Here is a 20,197-nt window from a genome sequence, read left to right as displayed (position 1 = left end):
ATGCAGAAGCAACTCGAATATGGCGGGTTTCACATGTGTGCCGACACTTTCAAGCAAATTTGCAAAAATAAAACTGGACTGATAAGGAGAACGCAGCGAACTCTCTTAAAGTTTGGCATATTTACGAGGCGTATTTAAAGGCAGCACAGGCCGTCGGCTGTTTAGAGAACTTTCCGGGCTCATAGACGGGATGATGGAGCTGTAGCTTCACTCTGTTGGCTATAAGTACACAACAGAGACTTGTAGTATGAAGTTTATCTTCGAAAAAACAGAAAGGAAAACAAAGTCATCTGTTGAGGTTGAACCTCCAGCCTCCCTCCTCCCCCCGCTCTGGTTTAACTCCTCACTCCCCCTAGCGGCGGAGCTTCCAGCCGTGGAGCGTCACAGTGCCGGTGTCGGTCCCCACAGTCGGAGTGAAAGTTGTCTCCGCTCGGAAAAGCGGGGGTTCGGGACTCGCCAGTTCGCACCGCCGTAGCTTCACGCGCTTACTCCCGGAGAGATGAGGCGGAAAGAGAAGAGGCTGCTGCAGTTCGCCGGGCTGCTCATAGCGGCTCTTCTTTTTCTCCCAAATGTCGGGTTGTGGTCTTTGTACAAGGACAGAGTCTTCGACAACTCGCCCGACTCAGTGGACGGTCCGGGCGGCATCCCCCAGATACAGGTAAGGGAGGCTCGGCCGTAGCGGCTTCTCTCGCCGTGTGACCGCGGTGGAGGTGTCCGCGAGAAACACTTCAAATGGGAGTTTGTTCGCACTGAGGAGGCACAGATTCCGCGGAGTACACACTCCACAGTGCCCCTGTTCTCGCTTCGGAAGGTTTAACCCCGATATATCAAGCTTTTAGCTGCATTCCCATGCTGTGCGTGTGTGTGTGTAACATGACTTGCCAAGATGGACTGTGTTTTAGCACTGTCTTAGCAGTGGGAAGCGAGCGACTAGGATGAGCGGGAAGCCACGTAGCTAACCCCGACCTGAGCGTGGCAGTAAACTTACAATAACACAGACTTCAGGAAGTTGTCAAAAAATGTGAAGCTCGCCGTGCTGCGTTCACAGGGTGACAGACGTCAGATCGCGGTTAAAAGTGCAGGGAAGGGTTCCTTTCACGTGATCGTTTCTTTGTATCCAGACTCTGTTCTTTATCACCTACAATGTATCGCTTTATTTAAAGAATATGAAAAGAATCACCTATGTGTAGGCCTAAATAAACGCATGTAGCAAGACGAGGCTCTACAGTCTGCTGGCTAGTTTCAACACAGACGCCCAACCTCATTTCCCCCCACAGCTCAAGGTATCAGCTTCAAACTGCGTGTACTGCCCAAGTAAGCGAATGACAACCAAAGATGTTCAAATCAGAGTGACATAAACCGTGAAACACTCTCAGGCTTGTCATACTGGGAAGCAGATACGTGGTGGTGGTGTTGTGAATCCATTTTTGAGCACTCTGTAGCAAAATTGTGCCACAATTTGCAAAATTTTACTCATTGCAGAGCTTCTGCAAGTTCTTGTTTGACAAGATTTTCATGGGCAGCCACTCATGAGAAATAAATGAACATCCTTACAGTAGTATGGTGTTTTAATTAGACTTTAATTAAACTTCACATTTTGCCTAAACACAGTTTTCCTCAACGCTTTCACATTAGTATGTGTTCAGTGCGTAGGTTCTCATTGGGCCTTCATCTTAAGGTGATGTTGAAGCAGCTGATCAAGTTGGCCTGAGATATTTAGCAGTAGCTGCTATGGTTAGCATCAGCTAAAGTATGAGTAGGAATGTTAGGCGCCTGCCTGTGTGTGTAAAAAGAACTTTGCGTTGTTATATGCATTGTATTTGCTGACGCAACCCTTTTTTTTTTTTGTGCAGTGAGTCATTTCTGTTACAAGAAACTGACTGAACCGGTTCTGATGGGTCACATTTAGAATAGAATAGGACAATAGCTTTTAATTGTCATTGTACATGTACAACAAAATTGTAGGTGCTTCCTGTGTCTTTGCAGTAATCTACATAAATGTAGTGTGATGGCACACACACATAACACTGCTTAAGTGCCACATAGTAGCTTGTTATGCCCCTCTGCGGCTGCACTGCCACAGACTTGTCTGGTGTTGTCTGGGTCTAATTGCTGATTGTCTAGCTGGAAAAGCTAACCTCAGGCAGGCCTTTATCCACACCTCGTCAGCTGAGACAAAAGCGTGCCTGAGGTTGGCACTACTTCTTCTCACCGTGCTTTTTTTTTTCTCTTTTAAAAAAAGCTTAGGTTATTACGTAATTTAAAATAAAAGCCAATGTTTCATCAAACTCTGTCAGTTTCCACTTTATGTTGCAACTTTAAGCTGTGTTGTAACAGTATCTTTGATTCCTTTGCTCTAAGAGACTATGGGAATTAAACCAACACATTGGTTGTGCAGGCATGCAGTCGTAAAAGACAAGACGCACAGCTCAGGGGGGGATGCTATAGATGCTATGCATTGGTCACATGCTAATTGGCACCTACAGACTAACAATGCACAGCTGTGTGGGGTGCTTCTTGAACATCGCTGATCCAGCGTGTGTGGAGACGTTGCTGGGTACTCTGGCTGCCCAGAAAGACAACAAATGAAAGACTGCCAGGATATTCCTGGTGGAGCTCTTGCTCAATAACATGCATATAGATTTCTGAAAGTAATTATTTGGCTTGTATGGAACACCAAACTAGTGCTACATGATATTTGAGATGTTCTCTTACATTGTGCATTTGTATCCTAATGTTGTAAATTTGTAACAACACCCTGAAGGTTCAGCAGCTAACAATGATTAATGATATATTAGGATTTACTTGGTTTGAAAAGTGCACTAAACCGGCAACCTGTAGAAGCCAAAGTAAAAATCTGTTGACAGATGCCTCCACTTTCTGCCTGTAAATGAACATACAGGTGGGGATAACATGACATTTCTTATCCCCATTGATCAGGTTGCAAAACTATTGCTTGGAAGTGGCACTTAACTGGACAGCAACCACTAAAAACAGCCTAATTGGTAAATCCATCACTTACCCTGCTTTGTGAAAGAAGGAAATCAGTAAACCAGCAATGTGCTTAATATTGCTCCACTCTGCCTCTTGATTCCAGTGCACAATTTGAATTAAATGGATAACTAATAAAACGGAGACTCGCCCAACTGTAGACTTTTAAAGGGGAAGGAAGTGTAAGATGAGCCAAGCTGAAGGTATCACAGTAGCCTTCACCATTTTCACACGAGTTTTGAATTGAATTTGTCTCAACAACAGCCAACAGAATGTTTCTGTAGTCGGGTAGACGAGTAAAAAGCTTTTGGAAATAATGTCATCAGATTCAGTTAGCATGGGCTGACATAAGTTAAAAAGGAATGAATAAGTGAGAGGCCCAAGCTGATGCTGGCTAAGTTATGTTGGTCCACTTTCCTTTTTTTCCCCAAGAAAATGAAAGGGCCCAACAAACCAGACCACATTTGGTAGACAATGGCAGCTTCTCTAATTCAAATGAGGCAAAATCTGCTGAATAGAGGCTTTCATGGATGTACGGGCTTGCATGTGTGTTAGTGTGAACTTTGTGGTGGTTGCCGATTTCCAGTTGCCCGGTCTAGCAAACTTGGCTGGAGTGGAGAGGACGGAGAAAAGACAGCTTTGGTGCATCGGTTAAAACTTCTTTCATATCTCTGAATTAATCAAACCACTTTGCTATTTAGCCCGCAGATGTTAATAAATGCCCCCTCAGAAGTCCACAGTGGTGTCTTCTGTCTTGTTATCTGTGAATAACACTGCATTGTAGGAATGATAAAGCCAGCCTATTCTGCACAGATCTCTAAGGATTACTTTCCCCCGCTCAAGTTTGTATTTGATATCTTAAATGACAAAGAAATGTTTTGAATGGGGATTAAAGGACATCCGCAAGGCAGGGAAAGCTTGTTACATATTAGCAAGCTGTGTGATAACAGCTGTCAGCCGCCACAGCGGTTTGATAAGGGAGTAGACGGCCCGATCTGAAGAATGAAGCCAACTTATACCATTAATAGAAGAGCATTTAATGGCACGAGAATGCTGCAAGTCATTTAACAAGTTCTGTCTTTAACAAAGACGCCAACTCAACTTTTTTGATGTGGCACCTTCAGCGTAGATGGACATGTTCATCCGTGGCATTTAACTCTGCACTCTGCTAATATAATTCTGTCTGCATCAGGTGCACGTAGTGTAAGCTGTAATCATGTGCCCGTGCATATGGTCTCTGAATGAGTAGTCCACACTGCTCCAGAAAACACAAGCTGGTTTAGCTCTTCCCCACCGTGACAGTGACAGAAAGGTAATTTGCACATTTCCTGGCTCATATTAAGGACTCGTGTTGAAGCAGAGGTGGCTCAGCTTCCTCCTGCCTGCTCCAGCAGTTCAGGTTAAGTGGAGGTTAGAGAAGATGAGAAGAGAGGGTGGAATTAAAAAAAAAAAAAAAAAGAGTGTGGTCTGACCTGCTGCCGGTTGTGCTGAGCAGCTAACTGATTGCATGAGTGGACCGGCTGATAAGAGCATTTATGCTAACTTGCTAAAGCTTTTAATTGTGCTTACACAGCGTTTTGGTATTTTGCTAGAAATGTTTCTTCATAAGCAGAGTTTTGGTCAGGTCTTCACTTCCTCATCAGGAGTGACATCATTGACCTTTCGAACTTAAATACTATTCTTAATGGTCTTGAATATTTTTAAAGCTATTCAAATCAAAACTCATTTTTTATTGACAATCTCATTTGTAAAGGGGGCCTTTAATGCTCATTTTCACATACTTTTATCCCCCCTCGGCAGGCAGCACTGTGGACATTCAAGTTTGTGAATACTATAACTCGAATGGAGCCACGTAGGAATATTCAAATTGATCCCATAGATTTATCCACTAAAAATCTCAGATGAGTTTGAATACGAGTGACCTTGAGGTCAGGTTTTCTGAGTCTTACCATAACCAAAGAAGGAAGTAACCTAGGATTTTCAAATTGATACCATAGGTATCCCCGTGGGTCTGGTTCCAACTACACCGTCTCAAAGGAGTGGAAGCAGCACGTGAAGGCTGTGTCAGAGTTAGGAAGCCTCACATTACTGGGCTTATCTTCAGAGAAGGAGGGAATATACACATGTGAGATTAGTAATGTTGAGGAGATGCTGATTAATTACACCATCATTCGAATAAGTCAAGGAAAAACTCCGCCCCGTGGTATCAATACCACGGGGCGACCGTGGCTCAGGGGGTTGGGAAGCGTATCTGTAACCGGAAGGTCGCCGGTTTGATCCCTGGGCTCTCTGTCTCGGTCGTTGTGTCCTTGGGCAAGACACTTCACCTGCCGCCTACTGGTGATGGCCAGAGGGGCCGATGACGCGATATGGCAGCCTCGCTTCTGTCAGTCTGCCCCAGGGCAGCTGTAGCTACAACTGTAGCTGCCTCCACCAGTGTGTGAATGTGAGAGTGAATGAATAGTGGCATTGTAAAGCGCTTTGGGTGCCTTGAAAAGTGCTATATAAATGCAATCCATTATTATTATTATTATTATTAAATCTTGGTGATTTTGACCTTTTAAGGTCAAGTTTTATGAAGATCTCATGAACATGATTACTTGAATGATGCAACGTAGGATTTAGAAATTGATTATCATAGGTGCATCAACTTGGAGGCTAAGGGGTAGCCACTGTTTTTATCTTTACAGTAGCTTTACTGAAATAGCTTCACATCATTGTGTAAAATAATCGTTATACTCAGGCTTGGTGTAGGCCTTCAGGTCACCCTCTGTCTGTAAGTTCTGCTCTCCTTCTAAGGCTAGTTTTCCTTTAGCTTTGCTTTCTTCTGATTGGCTTCTGCTAGCGCTGTGCTTGCAGCCAGAGTTGAGTGCCTGAGATGGCCAACGTTATTGTCATCATGCTGAGCTGCGATTAGGAAAAAAATGTGTAAAGTGCTGCATTTAGAGCAGTGTGAATCCTGAGCGTTTGGCTGCGGCCAGCGTGATTATGAATCTGAATAAAAGGTCATTTTAAATGAACAATCTCCAAATGTCACCGCTTATAGTTTGAGCAAAAACCAAACACAGGGGACAGCTGTACAGCATCTCGCCTTTATTTGTAAACGTGAGTTGGGGCGATGTGCAAGTGTAAGGCAGGTCTTACAGCCTGTCACAAGTCTATCACAGGGTTACAAGAGAGAGACGGAGACCAATTCACACCCACTTAACATGTATCTCTGTGGATTGTGGGACAGAGCCGGAGTACCTGGAGAGAACCCACTCGGGCACAGGGAGCGCACACAGGAAGCCGTCAGCTTTATGACAGGTTCAGACTCTGCTGTGAGGCAACGCTCCTATTCACCGCACCATCGTGCCGCCCACAATTTTTCAGAAAACCGCTGATGATCATTTTATAACTGTGGCTGCTGCTACCAGATGTGCCCAGCTGTTATAACTATGTTTGGGCTAAGACTTTCCATTCATTGCACCTTTCGCTGATAGAATCTAAGAATGAACGCAGGTAATTAAAGCTAGCGAACATCGAAGGCCTGCTCGAATATCATTGGTCAATCATGCCGGGACTACAAATGACTAAAAGCAGAAACCGGAAAGCTTTGGCACAAAAAGTTTCATCCATTGGCTGCAGATTCCTCGCTGCCACTACCTGTTTATAGAGGTGATGATAGGAGAGACTCATGTTGTGTTTACTTAGTTTGTCCAACGCCTGGAAACAGCTGGTTAGCAAGAAGAGATGTTCAAAAAACAAATAGTGTTGCAGTCTGTCAATATTTACTGCCAGTGATAAATGTACTATTACTCATGTCACGGGAGTCTCATTGATATAGTATATCGGTTGTGTTACACCTTTGTGCTGCAGGCTACGTCAACATCACCATGGCAGTGCTGCTAAAATTACCAGTACTTGTTTTTTGTCTTACAGTTTTGGTTGTCGATTATTTATTTTATTTTATTTTTTTAAGAAAGTCTTTGAGGTATGTGTGCGCATTTGCTGATTCACATTTCTGGTAACATCTTTTTACTTTAACCTCTTTTTGACCGTTTTGCATTGGGAAACCTGATTTATAATATTTCTTGGTGTACTGTGGAAGTTATAGGAGTGACACTTTCATTACACGCATACTACATGTAAATGTAGTGATATGAAAATAGGCTGGGTCTTTTTTTCTATTTATGTGTTAAAGTGTTGATGGAAAACGTGTCACAGCGGCAGTGATTTTAGGAAGCTCTGCTCTACACACAGCTCTGATTTCATGGCTCTGAAGTGGTTAAAACTTGAATTTTCACCATTGCAGACACTTATTATGCTGTTTTAGGCACTGATGTCATGTTGGTAGGGCTTTGTGAAATTTCATGTGATTTTTCTGTTGCATTCCAAAGCAGCTGATGGCAGTTTCTTTGTGCCTCCTGACTGTAAACAGAGATATAACATTAAGGTTGAATATGCAGCAATAAGTACTCACCACAGCAAGTAGCTCCACATGTTGGACTTGGCAGATTTTAGCCTGGATGCCCTTCCTGATGTAAACTGCAAAGGGATTTGTTTCTCCTTTCACTTGAGCTTTCACTTGTTAGGTGAGTGTGTAAACCAGCGGTCCCCAACCCCCGGGCCTCAGACTGGTACCGGTCCGTGAGTCGTTTGGTACCGGGCCGCGAGAGTTGAGGCTCAGGTGTGAAATGTATGGTTTTCAGGGTTTTTATCGGTTTTCACCATTATTTTGTTATCGTTTTTATCGTTAACTCGGTTTTCCTGGGTCTTTTCACGTGTGTTATGAATAAACCTTCTTTTTTTCGGTACCGGTACTAGTTTTATTTTGTTGTATTTATCCGCGACACCTTAAAGGCCGGTCCGTGAAAATATTGTCGGGCATAAACCGGTCCGTGGTGCAAAAAACGTTGGAGACCGCTGGTGTAAACAACTATGGAGCCACTGATTATTAGGGGTGGGGGAAATAATCGATACTGTGTAGTATGGTGATATTTTGTTTGCTAATAATGTATGGATACAGGGACAGCAGAAATCGATATTTTGTTACAAAAACGGTTTTTGTGCTCTGACTTCAGAGCATGTTGATCCTTTTTCTGAGCAAGAATCCTGACATTCCTTCACTGTCCAAATGTGTTCAACTTGTTTTTGGCAGCAATAAACATGACAGTTTACTTATTTTAATTTAAGACATGTTTTATTTTAATTAAGTTTAAAACTTTTTAGACTCTTTTAGACTGTAATACAAACCGTTCAGTTTGTCAACAATAAAACTGAAATGAGAGAAAGACTGAGTGTGAGACTTTGATATTAGATAAAATGAATATTGATAAAGTTTACCTTTATGTACAGAATCTGAATATCGCAAAATATTTAAAAAAAAAAAAATTGCAATAATATCGTATCGTGCGTTAAGCATTGTGATAATATCGTATCGTGGGATGTATGGTGATTCCCACCTCTACTAGTTAGCAACAACACAAAGAAGTGCTCGTATCTTTGAACTTGGCAGCATTTTATTTAAAGGCACAGCCCAACACTGCAAATTACATAAGGAGTTAGATTATATGAAAATTAAGTATTTTAATGTAAAACTAAGCAATGCATGCACACAAAAATCCTAATTAAAAAAAAAAAAAGAAATCCAACAAGTTCTTCATCTTTTTTTCTTAAATCCACATTCACGATCTCAGCAATTACCTCAGCGAGTGCAAAATAAATGCAGTGCGGAGCTCTTACTTTCATCAAATCCTAATGTACAGCTGTGTGCAGTGTAATGAACTCGCACAGCGGTTATCATAAACCATGTTAAATTGTCTTAATCCTGCACTCACAGCCCCTCTAATTGCTCTTAACCCCACAGGATTCGGAGCGTTGATGTGATTTCCTTAATTGCAGAGAGCTTGCATTTCCTACACTTGCTGTCAAATAAAGAAATTCAGTGCAGCCTAAAATTACTCCCAATTCCAGAAACGTGCCTGGAAGGCCCGACCTGTGCGCGCGTGTATTTTCGGTGCAAGAACATGTTTTGCGAGGGCAGCCTAAATCCATTCAATTTCAATTTTGTTTCCGCACACTTTGGATTCAGATTTCCTGTAGGCGCAGCCTCGAGGTTCCCGAGCACTCTGAAATCGCTGCTTGCTATTGGCATGAAACATCATTCCCTCTCTCCCACATAACGTCAATAGAGCAGAAAAGAGATTTTTTTTCCACAGGACCAAAGGCTAAACTCTTATTCAACTTTAATGTTTATCAGAATAGCAACAGTGGAAACAGACACATAGCTCCAGGTCAAACAGTTTGAGGAAAAGCAGGGACCGGGCCCTGAAGACGATCGTTCCGGGGCATCGGAATCTGGGGCATTTAGATGACTTTGTGTCTAGCTGGCCCAGTTCCTAGAATTTAGTTTTGTAGATGAGAAAAATGTCAAATCTTACTTCTACACATCTCCCTATAGAAGTTTCGGCTGCCAAAGGAGATATCATTTATTTAGCGTGTTACGTTTTTCAAGGGGCTTCATAAGTAACACCCACATTATGCTAATATGTACAGAGAGTCTCTGCGTACAATACGCTGCCATTCAAGTATTTGCTCGTCTATAACGATGTAGGCTAAAAATGCAGTTTCTCAATTAAAATCCTTTCATTGGGTCCAATCGTACGTCTGTGAAGCCGCAGCTACATAACAGCCCGTAAATGGTTCTTTGGAATAAATAAAAAGTAAATAAAGCATCAAAGGTTTGTTTATTTCCCCCAAAAGTACAAATGTCAGACTTTCAATGTTTTGCGAGGCCCGTGGGAAGCCTGGAGGACAGAAGGGTCAAACAAATATCTGATTTGCATTGTGACTGTGGGGTAGGAATACATCACAAACAGACAGCCAGGGAATTCAAAATCAGACTGAAGCACTGGGGGTATTTATACAGACACTAGTGCGCGCTCGAGTAATTTGTCCAGTAAGCTGTGGTTCAACAAACTGCAGTTTAAAACAAAAAAATTTTAAACAAGATGTTTTTGCAATATTTTTCCCCTGTTAGGATTCCCCTTTTCCTGAGGCACTCTACATAAATGTCCTTGTTTACTATGAGCTCTGCTCATTAATAAGACCAGGCTGTCATTGAGTGACCTTCTGCTGACTGTAAAAGCAGTATATGCAAGAGCGTGTGAGTCAAGGAGTGTACCGCACTGCACATGTGTCAGAGGCGAAATGCACAAGGTCCTGCAGTGATGAATGAACAGTAACCCACCCTATAGTGTGTGGCTCATAAATGTAGCCTCCAGTGTACAGAAGCCTGTATGATTCTCATTTCGCTGTGACAGGGTTGTGAATCAACTTTCTTTCCAAGTGCACACTATATCTTCTGGACTTTTATCAGAACTGATCACATCCAGTTAGCAGGAGCGAGTAAAAATGGAACCTGACCTAGGACGACTAACAAGTATATGAAGTTCAATCTAGTTTTAGGCTCAGCTGGGCTCGAGTTTTCTCCAGGTCAGTATTCGTCCTAATGATCATTGAAAATTTAAAATAACTGCATAATCAGTAGAGGTGGGAATCACCATACATCCCACGATACGATATTATTGCATAGTTCATAGTTTATGAAAACTATGCAGCCCATTCAGCAACTGAAGAATTTGAAAGTAAATTAAAAGAAAATATAATTTTACATTAAATAAAAAAGTTTTAAACTTAATTAAAATAAAACATGTCTTAAATTAAAATAAGTAAACTGTCATGTTTATTGCTGCCATAAAAAAAAGTTAAACACATTTGGACAGTGAAGGAATGTCAGGGTTCTTGCTCAGAAAAAGGATCAACATGCTCTGAAGTCAAAGCACAAAAACCTTTTTGTAACAAAATATCGATTTCTGCTGTCCCTGTATCCATACATTATTAGCAAACAAAATATCACCATACTACACAGTATCGATTCCTCCCCCCCTACTAACTAGCATGGTCCTTTACTTTAGCTAGAGCTTAAACATGGATGTGCTGCATTTAACTTTTCTTTTTTAGCTGATGCACCGAATGCAAAACTCTGCTGCTGATTCCAACACGCAAAATTGGCGCATAACCAATATTTATTCTGCTTTTGTTTAACGTTTGTATTCCAGTGAAACAACTGTTATTATATGTCATTTACCTGCTGAGTGATCTTTCACCTCTTAATCATGCTATCACCAGCACAAAAACAGTCACCCACCGATGACTGTAAATTCCTATATATCGGCTGATTTATGGAGATTGGCGCGCCGGCCGTATGTAGTAAAAAATGCACTGATTGCAGTTTTCTTGGCCATTCTGGTGTTTTTAAAGGACGATCTGATATCCTCGTGTTGGTGTTGTTCCCACATCATCATCATAATGTTGTTCCAGGCTCAACATTGCAAGTGACCAATCACATTGTTGTGACGTCCCCCTTTTGCGCCTTTGAGAAATACCGCCTTAAAAAATCTACTTCACTTGCGAGAAGAGAAACCGCTTCTGTCCGCCAATCTAGGAACTTGAATTCTTTGCATTTCAGGATACTTTTCTTTAATAAATGGTAAGCATTATACATAGTGTCCTTACAGAGGCGGTTTCTTTTCTCGCAAGTGAAGTAGATTTTTTTTGAAGGCGTTTGTTTTTTCGAGGTCGCAGATGACATCAGGAGAAGGTGATTGGTCACTTGCAGTGTTGAACCTGGAACAACATTATTTATGATGACGAGGGAACAACACCAACACGAGGATATCAGATCATCCGTTTTGAAACATCAGTAAATTGCACGATCTTCTCTCACTTCCTCACAACAACAGGAAATAAAGCAGTCTCTTCTACAGGAAAGAAGTACAGATAATTAACAAGTGAAAATGTTGTGTGTTCTCACTTTTACATATTTTACTTTACTAAGCAAAAGTAGGTGCAACAGGTTTGTATAACAAAAAGCCAGTAACTCCATTTTCTGGTGTTTCTAACTTCACAACGTAACGTGATGTCAACTCCTTCTGTTTGTCACTCGGCTCCATAGTTTTCCTTGTTTCTGCTTTGATCCCGTGACTGTTCATAATGAAGCTCCGGGCTTGCGGCTGGCTCTGAGCTCTGGGAAGCTTTAGCTTTAACCACTTTTCCCTTGTTAGCTGCTTTTAAAATGTCCATGTTGAGCTGTCACAACTCCACGGTTTGCTTCACTAGCAGCTGCCGACCTGTTAGGCGCGACTATTTGCCTGTGACGCTGGCTGCGTGTAAAGCATGAAGGGGCCCAGACTTGCGATCACCAGTCTGAGCTGAGAACGCTAAAAATCATCCAGCTCTGGTCAATCTCTAATGTGAAAATGTCAGGGGGCATTCTTTTCATATTTACATATAAAAACATACAACGCGTTAAAGTGCAGGCAAACACCTTTGCCATGCTGTGTAACCCCTAGAGGGTGCTAAAAATACAAAGCAGAAACCCCACAGATGTCAAACAAGATGAGGGTACAGAAACTCAAAATATGTTGAAATGAAGGATGACGGTGAAGACTATTGATCATCTCACAGCCATGAATGATCGAGGCGAGGTAGGTAACAGAGATGGCGTTGTGTTAGCAGCATGCATGTATGATTTATTGGTTAGAAATATGAACCAGCAGTGAGAATATGCTACTTGCATCTTATCTGAATCCTCAGTGGGAAGCTGTGACTTATTTTTCTGGACTGAACGTATGAAAATTGGGCAGTTTACTGTTTCGTATGGTAACGATGAGCAGCATATTCTGTTATTTGAGGAGATGGGAACTGAGAATGTTTTCTGCTTGTTCTGCTGGAAATTAATTAGTTGCATGATCCATCGAGTGCTTGTTTCAGCAAACACTCTAATGCGATGGTGATGTTTTCATACAGATCCACAGAGGGCTTTTTTTCCCCTTGCTTTTCAAAAGCTGAAATTTTCAATGAAATGCAAAATATGTAATAGAAGCAGCGAATTGTAACACGAGATGTGGTCGTAGCGAGATTAGAGCGAATCACCCGGCTGCAGGATTTTGCGATCAGGAGAAAAGCTCTTAACATCACTACCTGATGCAGTCTCACTGAGCTGTGGGCTAGCTGTGCTGCTAGACTGGGAAATGAGATTTTATCTTTAATGTGTTAAGCCTCTGGAAATGAGGGAGACTGAGGGGTGAAAGTCATTTGCAAAGACAAGTGGAGTTACTCGCTGCAGTCTCAAGTTGTTGTACTTTATCACTCTGAGCGGAGAGAGAGAGAGAGAGAGAGAAAGGAGGGAGGAAGGGAGGGGAGGAAACACCTCGGGAGAAAAAGGCAGAGCACGCGGGTAAAAGAGGTGTTTGTTCACAGTCTGACTTTGTTGGAGAGCGTTTCCTCCCCAGGTTCCTCACACAAGGCAGACGTTGAATCGCTGCTGGCTGCGGCACAGACTGAGCGCGTGCAGAGGCTGCTCTGTATGCCTGGCAGGGATCTGCTGCCCCAGATCAGCACAAGGAGCCAAAAGAGGGACAGGTGCAGCTGAAAGCCTGTGGATACAGAGCAGGGAGTCAGGCTTTTAATTACAGCCACGTGGGTTATGAAGCCGCTTTTTTATGTTCAGATGATTAAGCTAATCCCTGGATGCTAATTTAAGGCCCGCGCTGTACTTCACTGTGCTGAGCCTCACACAGAAGAAGATGCACTGTTTTATGTGGACTGTATAATATGTATTTATTTATATAATTAGAGTGGCCTATTTCTAACATAAATTTGTCTTTAAATCTACATAAAGTCACACTAACCACTGGTCAGGTGTTAGAATTTCCCCTTTCAGAGATTTTTCCAGAAACTGTGTTTTTCCGCATTATTTCACATAGAAACGGTGGCCTGAATAATTTAATCACTGATGCAATTTTTCTGTTAGTTTTAAACACAAGCAGAAAACCTGCACTATAAACTCTGGAACTTTAAAAAATCTCAGCACGGAAATTATGATTATATTGAATTAGTTCCTATTAGGTTATCGCTGAGTGTTGTTTGATTGGATACTGTTTGTGTGGTACTAATTTGGTGTCAGACCAACTTAAGAATTCCACTCAATGTATAAATAGTTGGAATTGTGTCACAGGTTGGGACCGCCCTCCTATCTTTTGTGTTGAGCTTGACAGACAATGAGTCTCAGCATGCAGTAGCAGCCAGTGGGGAAACCCAGGACTGAAGGCATTTGTGTAATGGGTGTTGGCTTGTTCCCTCATGAAGACGACCTTTGATGACCTTCCTGTACCCTTAATGAGGAGCTTTGGCACCTTAAATATATTAATAAAGTTATGGCTTAATGGCCATTAGAATAGTCTCTGAATTTTTCTAAGGGTAGCTGTAGAGTAAGATACTGTCACTAGTTCTGATGCTATTAGCAGACTTGAAATGTGACGCGTTTCTCCTAGTAGGGTTTTAACCCTTTAAAACCAGTCAGAGCAGCACGCTCCGTTTTGTGTAACTATTTTTAAATCCCGGTAGCTCTGCAACCACGTAAGCTAGCGCAAAATTTTTTTTTGCATATGAAACCGGAGGAGTTGTACTTACTTCTTATGCCATCAGCTTGTCCTTGGTCACAGTTTCCTTCCACATATAGCTTTGCAAAAACTGCATAAAAAGCACTTGCAGCAACAAAAACATAATATTCCAGAAACACGCTTTGCCGATCCGATCAGCTGTTCATAACACTTCCTACGTCCATCAGCACGAACTATCGCATGTCCGCCATGACCTGCCCGAAACCGGAAGTGACGTCATTTCGCAGAAATGTAGTTTTTTTTTACCATCTGGGCCTCATGAGCCTATACTGGTGTTTTTAAAATTTATGTTTGACTTTATGACTTTCTGTGTCGTTTCTGGGATGGTTAGGACTCATATTGCACTGCTGGAAATAGTTTATTTTGATGCATATGCTGCTTTTTTGCAAATTTGCACTATAATATTTATTTTAGTTTTTCCTGCAGTATATAAAAATTGGTGTATTTCAAAAATAAAACTATGAAGACACTCAAAATAAATTTCCTGTGGTGGGAAACTATTTTGTGCAACTTTTTTGTATTTACAGTTTTGAGGGATAAGCCTCTTAAATTTCTCTAACTAGAAAAATATGTTAAGAAAACAAAAATGATTTAAAATTTTTTTTCAATTCAATTCAATTCAATTTTATTTATATAGTGCCAAATCACAACAAAAGTCGCCTCAAGGCGACTTTTGTTGTGATTTGATGTTTTTTTGTAGTTTATTGCACTTTTTTGCAATTTATGTAATTACTATGCACTTAATGCAGACATATTATTAAAATTTAGGCTGTAATGGTTGTATTGATGTATAGCAACTTGAAACGCTCCCAAAAATGGCTCCACAGCATGTAAAAATATAATATAAGCTCTGGCGGACTTGGTTCTATGGTAGGTCTTAAAGGGTTAAGAGGTAAAGTGTAAAATACTGTAGGACAAAGCACCAGTGTGGAAGTCTCCATTCCTATGTTCTAAGTTATTCTTGAGTGAGTGTCATGTTGCTATATTTTCGCAGACACCATCGTTTAATAGCGTATGTTACACCCACCTGTTTTTTTTTTTTTGGAGCCAGGTTTGTAAAAGTGCTGCTGCAGGCCAGTGGCAGGCCTTGGTAATGTATTATAGTTCTGCAAACCCAATAAGGAAAGATTTTATGCTGTGCTATGATATAGCAGATCTGACAATAAGACAAGAGGAGCATTTCTCAGCATTTTCTGCTGTCTTCTTCCGGCCATAATATAGACTAAAACTAAAACATGAGGTACACAAAAAGTGACAGAATGTTTATTGATATGGGTTTGTTACAAGCAAAAAGATTAATTGCACTAAAATGGAAAAAAACATGGAAAAAAATTTTGCAGAAGGATTTGTATTATCTGAGGAGGACGAGGACTGAGGGCAATGACATTTGATTTGGGATAATAACAAATTTAGGCCTTTAATGGAGTGATAAATCTGATGACTTGTTTTCTTTTTGCTGTCTGAGAGGAGTGTATGTTCATGTAGTATTTAGAATGTTGGACTGTTTGCAAGTCATTAAAATGTAAAAAATAATAAAGATATTGGAAAAAAAATATAGACTAAAACTTCCTAACACTGCCATAAATGTACAAGCTGCTGGTGGTTTTAAAGCAAACAAATAAATAAAAAAAAACAAACAGAAATGAACACAGGCTGACAGATGCTAGTATAAAGCAACACTCTGGTTACTCACATTATATTTATATTTTGTACTGAAAGTGTTTGACTGCCACAAAGAAGAAGAGAACACAATCATAATCCGGCTCCTAAAGTTGGTACTCAAAGCTTAGAGAACCTTTGTATTTCCGTTTTAAAAACAGTAATAATGATGCAGAATGTTGTTGTGCTTTTGTTTGTTTGTTTTTTCTCTTCTGCTTCAGTTTTGCTTCTGACGGTGTCAGCGGGTGGGCTGAACATGCACACATGCATCCACCCATCGTTTGGTAATGTATCAGGTTTCTGGGTGATTTTAAAATATGACCCAACCCTAACCTACACGAACCAAACAGGTTGCTGTTGCCATCTGGATTACCGTACCATGAGAATGGATGAAATGTTTTCAGCGAATGGAAATCGCAAAGCTTCCTGTCCAAACCATTACCGATGCGTCTGTGCCAGTGGGCGATGGGGAAATATTTTCATTGTAGCATGTGCTGCTAATGCTAACTGCTAACTAAAAGCCAAGGATCCAGAATTTGTTGCATTATTGTTGCAGGTTATCTGTCCCGCTCCGAACGCTGCCTACATTGTAGATTATCTGTGTTTGTTACATTAACCATGTGAACACCGGCTCTGCCCCTTGTACTCCTCATTATCAGCTGCTTGTAATTGTGATGAAGTAGGAATTAAAGGTCACCTACTGCTAACTACACTAGCCATTAGTGCTACTCATCAGCTGAATTCCTGAACTGTAAAACGTTCCTGATTAACTCGTAGCACTGAGAATATGTTATTAACTGTTGCCTGAGCTCTTCTTCAGACCAGGTTGTCGGTGTTGTGTTTACTCACAGAGCAGAGACTCTGTTTCCTTTTTCTTTGCTGCAAAAACTCAGTGTGCACTTGACCACAACGCCTGACTTGTGATGAGTTTATCTTTCTCAAGGGAAAATGCACCATTGTAGTTTTTCTAGAGAGATTATTTTTGTTTTTGCTTGTGTTCTTCCAGCGTTGAGTTTTAAAGTGTGAAGTGCGTGTGCCTTTCTGCAGCTTGTTCTCGGAGTCGTGCCTTTTAAAGGTACTCCGCTGTGGGCTTTGTGCATATGAGATAAAAAGCTCTGTGTGTGTGCGCGCACAAGCACAAAAGACAAAGCAGGATCTTTTCTACATCACTTGCCTGGCTGCACAGCAGTAAAGATAAGTTGATAAGGCAAACTGCAGGCATGGCAGTTAAGTCAGCCAAGCGTCATGGAGGAGGAGGGCAGGCGTCGGCGTCCTTAGCACGTGATCCACTTCATTCGAGGCAGGTTGCTGCTATGGTATGTTTTTCTCATTCAGCTGTGTCCATTAACAACTGAGCAGAACCTCAGAGCACTGCGGTGCGTTCACATGCCTTTCAGTATTGTGGTTATTCTCCTCTCTGGGGAGGAATGTGAATCAGAAATGCCAGTGGGAAATCCGGCTTCCTTTTCCAGGTTCAAGGATTAAGAATAAGTCGGTGAAATAAATGTGGATTTCTGTGAGAGAAACACATTACACGGCTTATAAAGACTTCCTGACTGAATTTATTCAGGTCCTCCAATATTTATTTTTTCTCACAAAATTTACATAAAAAAAAGTTTTTGCAGAGCGAAAGCACCGCCTCGGCAGGAGCATAGCTGAACCATGGCACAGCTAAGACTGTAGTGAAAGAGAACTGGTTATATAATGGTGCTCATAATTGAATAAGTGTTTCCCCAGATTGTTCAGTGATAGAACCAGAAATGTAGGGGTTTGTTTTTCAACACTTCTGAATACTTAAAACACAAAACTCATATCTAGTGTTGAAGTGATAATGGTTGATACTGCATTATATTGAAAAGTCTAATATTTTGACCCATAAACGAGGGGGGCACAATATTAAAAAACCAAGACCTTACCTGATTTCAATTATTATTAATAATAATAATGGATTGGATTTATACAGCGCTTTTCAAGGCACCCAAAGCGCTTTACAATGCCACTATTCATTCACTCTCGCATTCACACACTGGTGGAGGCAGCTACGGTTGTAGCCACAGCTGCCCTGGGACAGACTGACAGAAGCGAGGCTGCCATATCGCGCCATCGGCCCCTCTGGCCACCTAGTAGGCGGTAGGGTAAAGTGTCTTGCCCAAGGACACAACGACCAGGACGGAGAGCCCGGGGATCGAACTGGCGACCTTCTGGTTACAGAACCCCCTGAGCCACGGACGCCCCAATATGACACCCTATTCCTCTTCAGCACGTCTCCTTGGCTGGCAGTGCACTGCTTCTAGTGCTCCTGCTTTAGTTCACTTCCTGGAAGAATGACCACTTGCATTTGAGCATGTGAGCATCCCCCCCACAAAAAAAACCTGCTTATTCATTAAAATGTGAGTGGTCACTGATCATTATTCAGGTCAGCTGCTTGTGGCAAATCCTCTAGACTTTGTAGTCAAATTCTGCATGGACGGTCTGGCCACTGGTTAGCCTGCTTAGCTTCTGGGGGTAACCGGCAATCATCCAAAAAAGTGTAGCATTCCCCCCTCAGCTCGCCAATGAGACAATGGAACAGGGACTACAAATGTAAATGGCGCCAACGCCCCTTGCCTATGTTCATTACTATAGTGCCATAACTGCCCAACCTAAGTTTGGAGTCCATATTAGTGAGATAAGGTTGTTGTTGTTTTTTAAATGTAATTTTATTTATTTAATTATTAAAACCATCGACTCACTTTTTCATTCGTAAAACTCTTCGCTTAATGCTTGTCATTATCAGCATACTGGATTTAATAAAGGTTCATTTTTCAGCACTAGAGTTGCCGCAATGAAACTATTAACACAGCAGTATTAAAAGCATACATTTCTCCATCCCTCTGCTTTCAGTAACACCTGATTAAATTCAAGGAAATAAAAAAAGAAAGAAAATCTGAAAAACCTGCTCGCATATAGAGCCCGGTGGGAGCAGGTGTTGTGTTGTAAAAGCCTCCAGCGTTCCTGCATAGCCTGATTATCCAGAATAATCCATGTATGAATGAATGTAAACATAGCAATGCAGGCTTCGGCTCTCTCCTCGGTGGCACGTCAGCAGCTGCTTCTTGCATAGCTTTGTCGAGCTTGCCTCGCTTGCATTCCCACAGTCGTGATTCATGCCATCAAGTTTCCAGAATGAAACCTTTCTTCTCTCACCATTAGGCTATTGCCATCCCGTTTCCCTGTGAAGTGTGATGCCTTCATTTTATTTCTGACAGACTGTGGTGCAATAGATGTTTCCTCTAGTTCAGACGGCTTCAGAGGGCTGGTTTGAACTGAGGTAGTCGGCCTCGTTTCCTAGTCTTAAAGTACTTTTTTTTTTCTCAAACTGCAAAAAAAGGCTGCCACCACACCAGCACTTCTGAACAGCTGTTTGAAGATTGACATGCTGTCTCTGGAAGAAATTGCTGCATTTTTTGCTCTGCTAGACCATGGCCTTTCTTACTGAGCCACTCACCGAAACAGCAGATGATGTCACTGCCAGAATTCATGAGATTTGAATTGTGTGTATAAATATATATAAAAAAGAAGCACCACCACCAACAGCAGCAGCCTACCTGGCTTGAATTATAGTACGGAGAACATGTCCTATTTTCCTTGTCTAGGTAAAGTGAATAAATTGATTAGTTATGCAAGCTGTGTGGGTGAAAAGATAAAATAAGCAATAAATGTTAGTATTTATTTCTAAGCTGAGGAAATGTGGTAGCTGATGCAATGTACAACAAGTCCAGTTTAATGTCAGCACCCTGTCGCCTATCAGCTGCTTTGCATTGAGCAACTTTCTGCCGTTTCTTTCTGCAAAATTGCTCCAGATACCCGTTACTTGTACGATCTGTGGTATTACGGACATAATTTAACATTTGTTAACACGTATGCTAGAACAAGAAACCATGAATGCAGATCACTATATAAACCACTGAGCCACTCAGTAACTGGAAGGTCAAGAAGATCAGCACGAGTTGCTGTTGCTAGTTAGCACAACGTTTTTTTTCCTCTCTCTCCTCAGGTTT

General features: G+C 41.6%; 1 protein-coding gene across 1 annotated transcript in view; it reads left to right on the top strand.

Annotated features, from left to right (window-relative positions):
• The first annotated feature begins 387 nt into the window (after positions 1 to 387).
• The window catches only part of LOC102785365 (polypeptide N-acetylgalactosaminyltransferase 10-like), a 133,574-nt gene continuing 113,764 nt past the window's right edge, over positions 388 to 20,197 (top strand). Inside the window, exon 1 of the mRNA XM_087847527.1 lies at positions 388 to 658. Within this exon, the coding sequence (XP_087703653.1) occupies positions 500 to 658 (159 nt within the window). The 5' untranslated portion in view covers positions 388 to 499. The remainder of the gene's footprint in view (positions 659 to 20,197) is intronic.

Source organism: Neolamprologus brichardi, chromosome 10, assembly GCF_056152115.1.
Source record: "Neolamprologus brichardi isolate AB-2024 chromosome 10, ASM5615211v1, whole genome shotgun sequence".
NCBI lineage: Eukaryota > Metazoa > Chordata > Actinopteri > Cichliformes > Cichlidae > Neolamprologus > Neolamprologus brichardi.
Note: the sequence above shows the minus strand (reverse complement) of the source record. Positions and strands in the feature narration are given on the sequence as shown.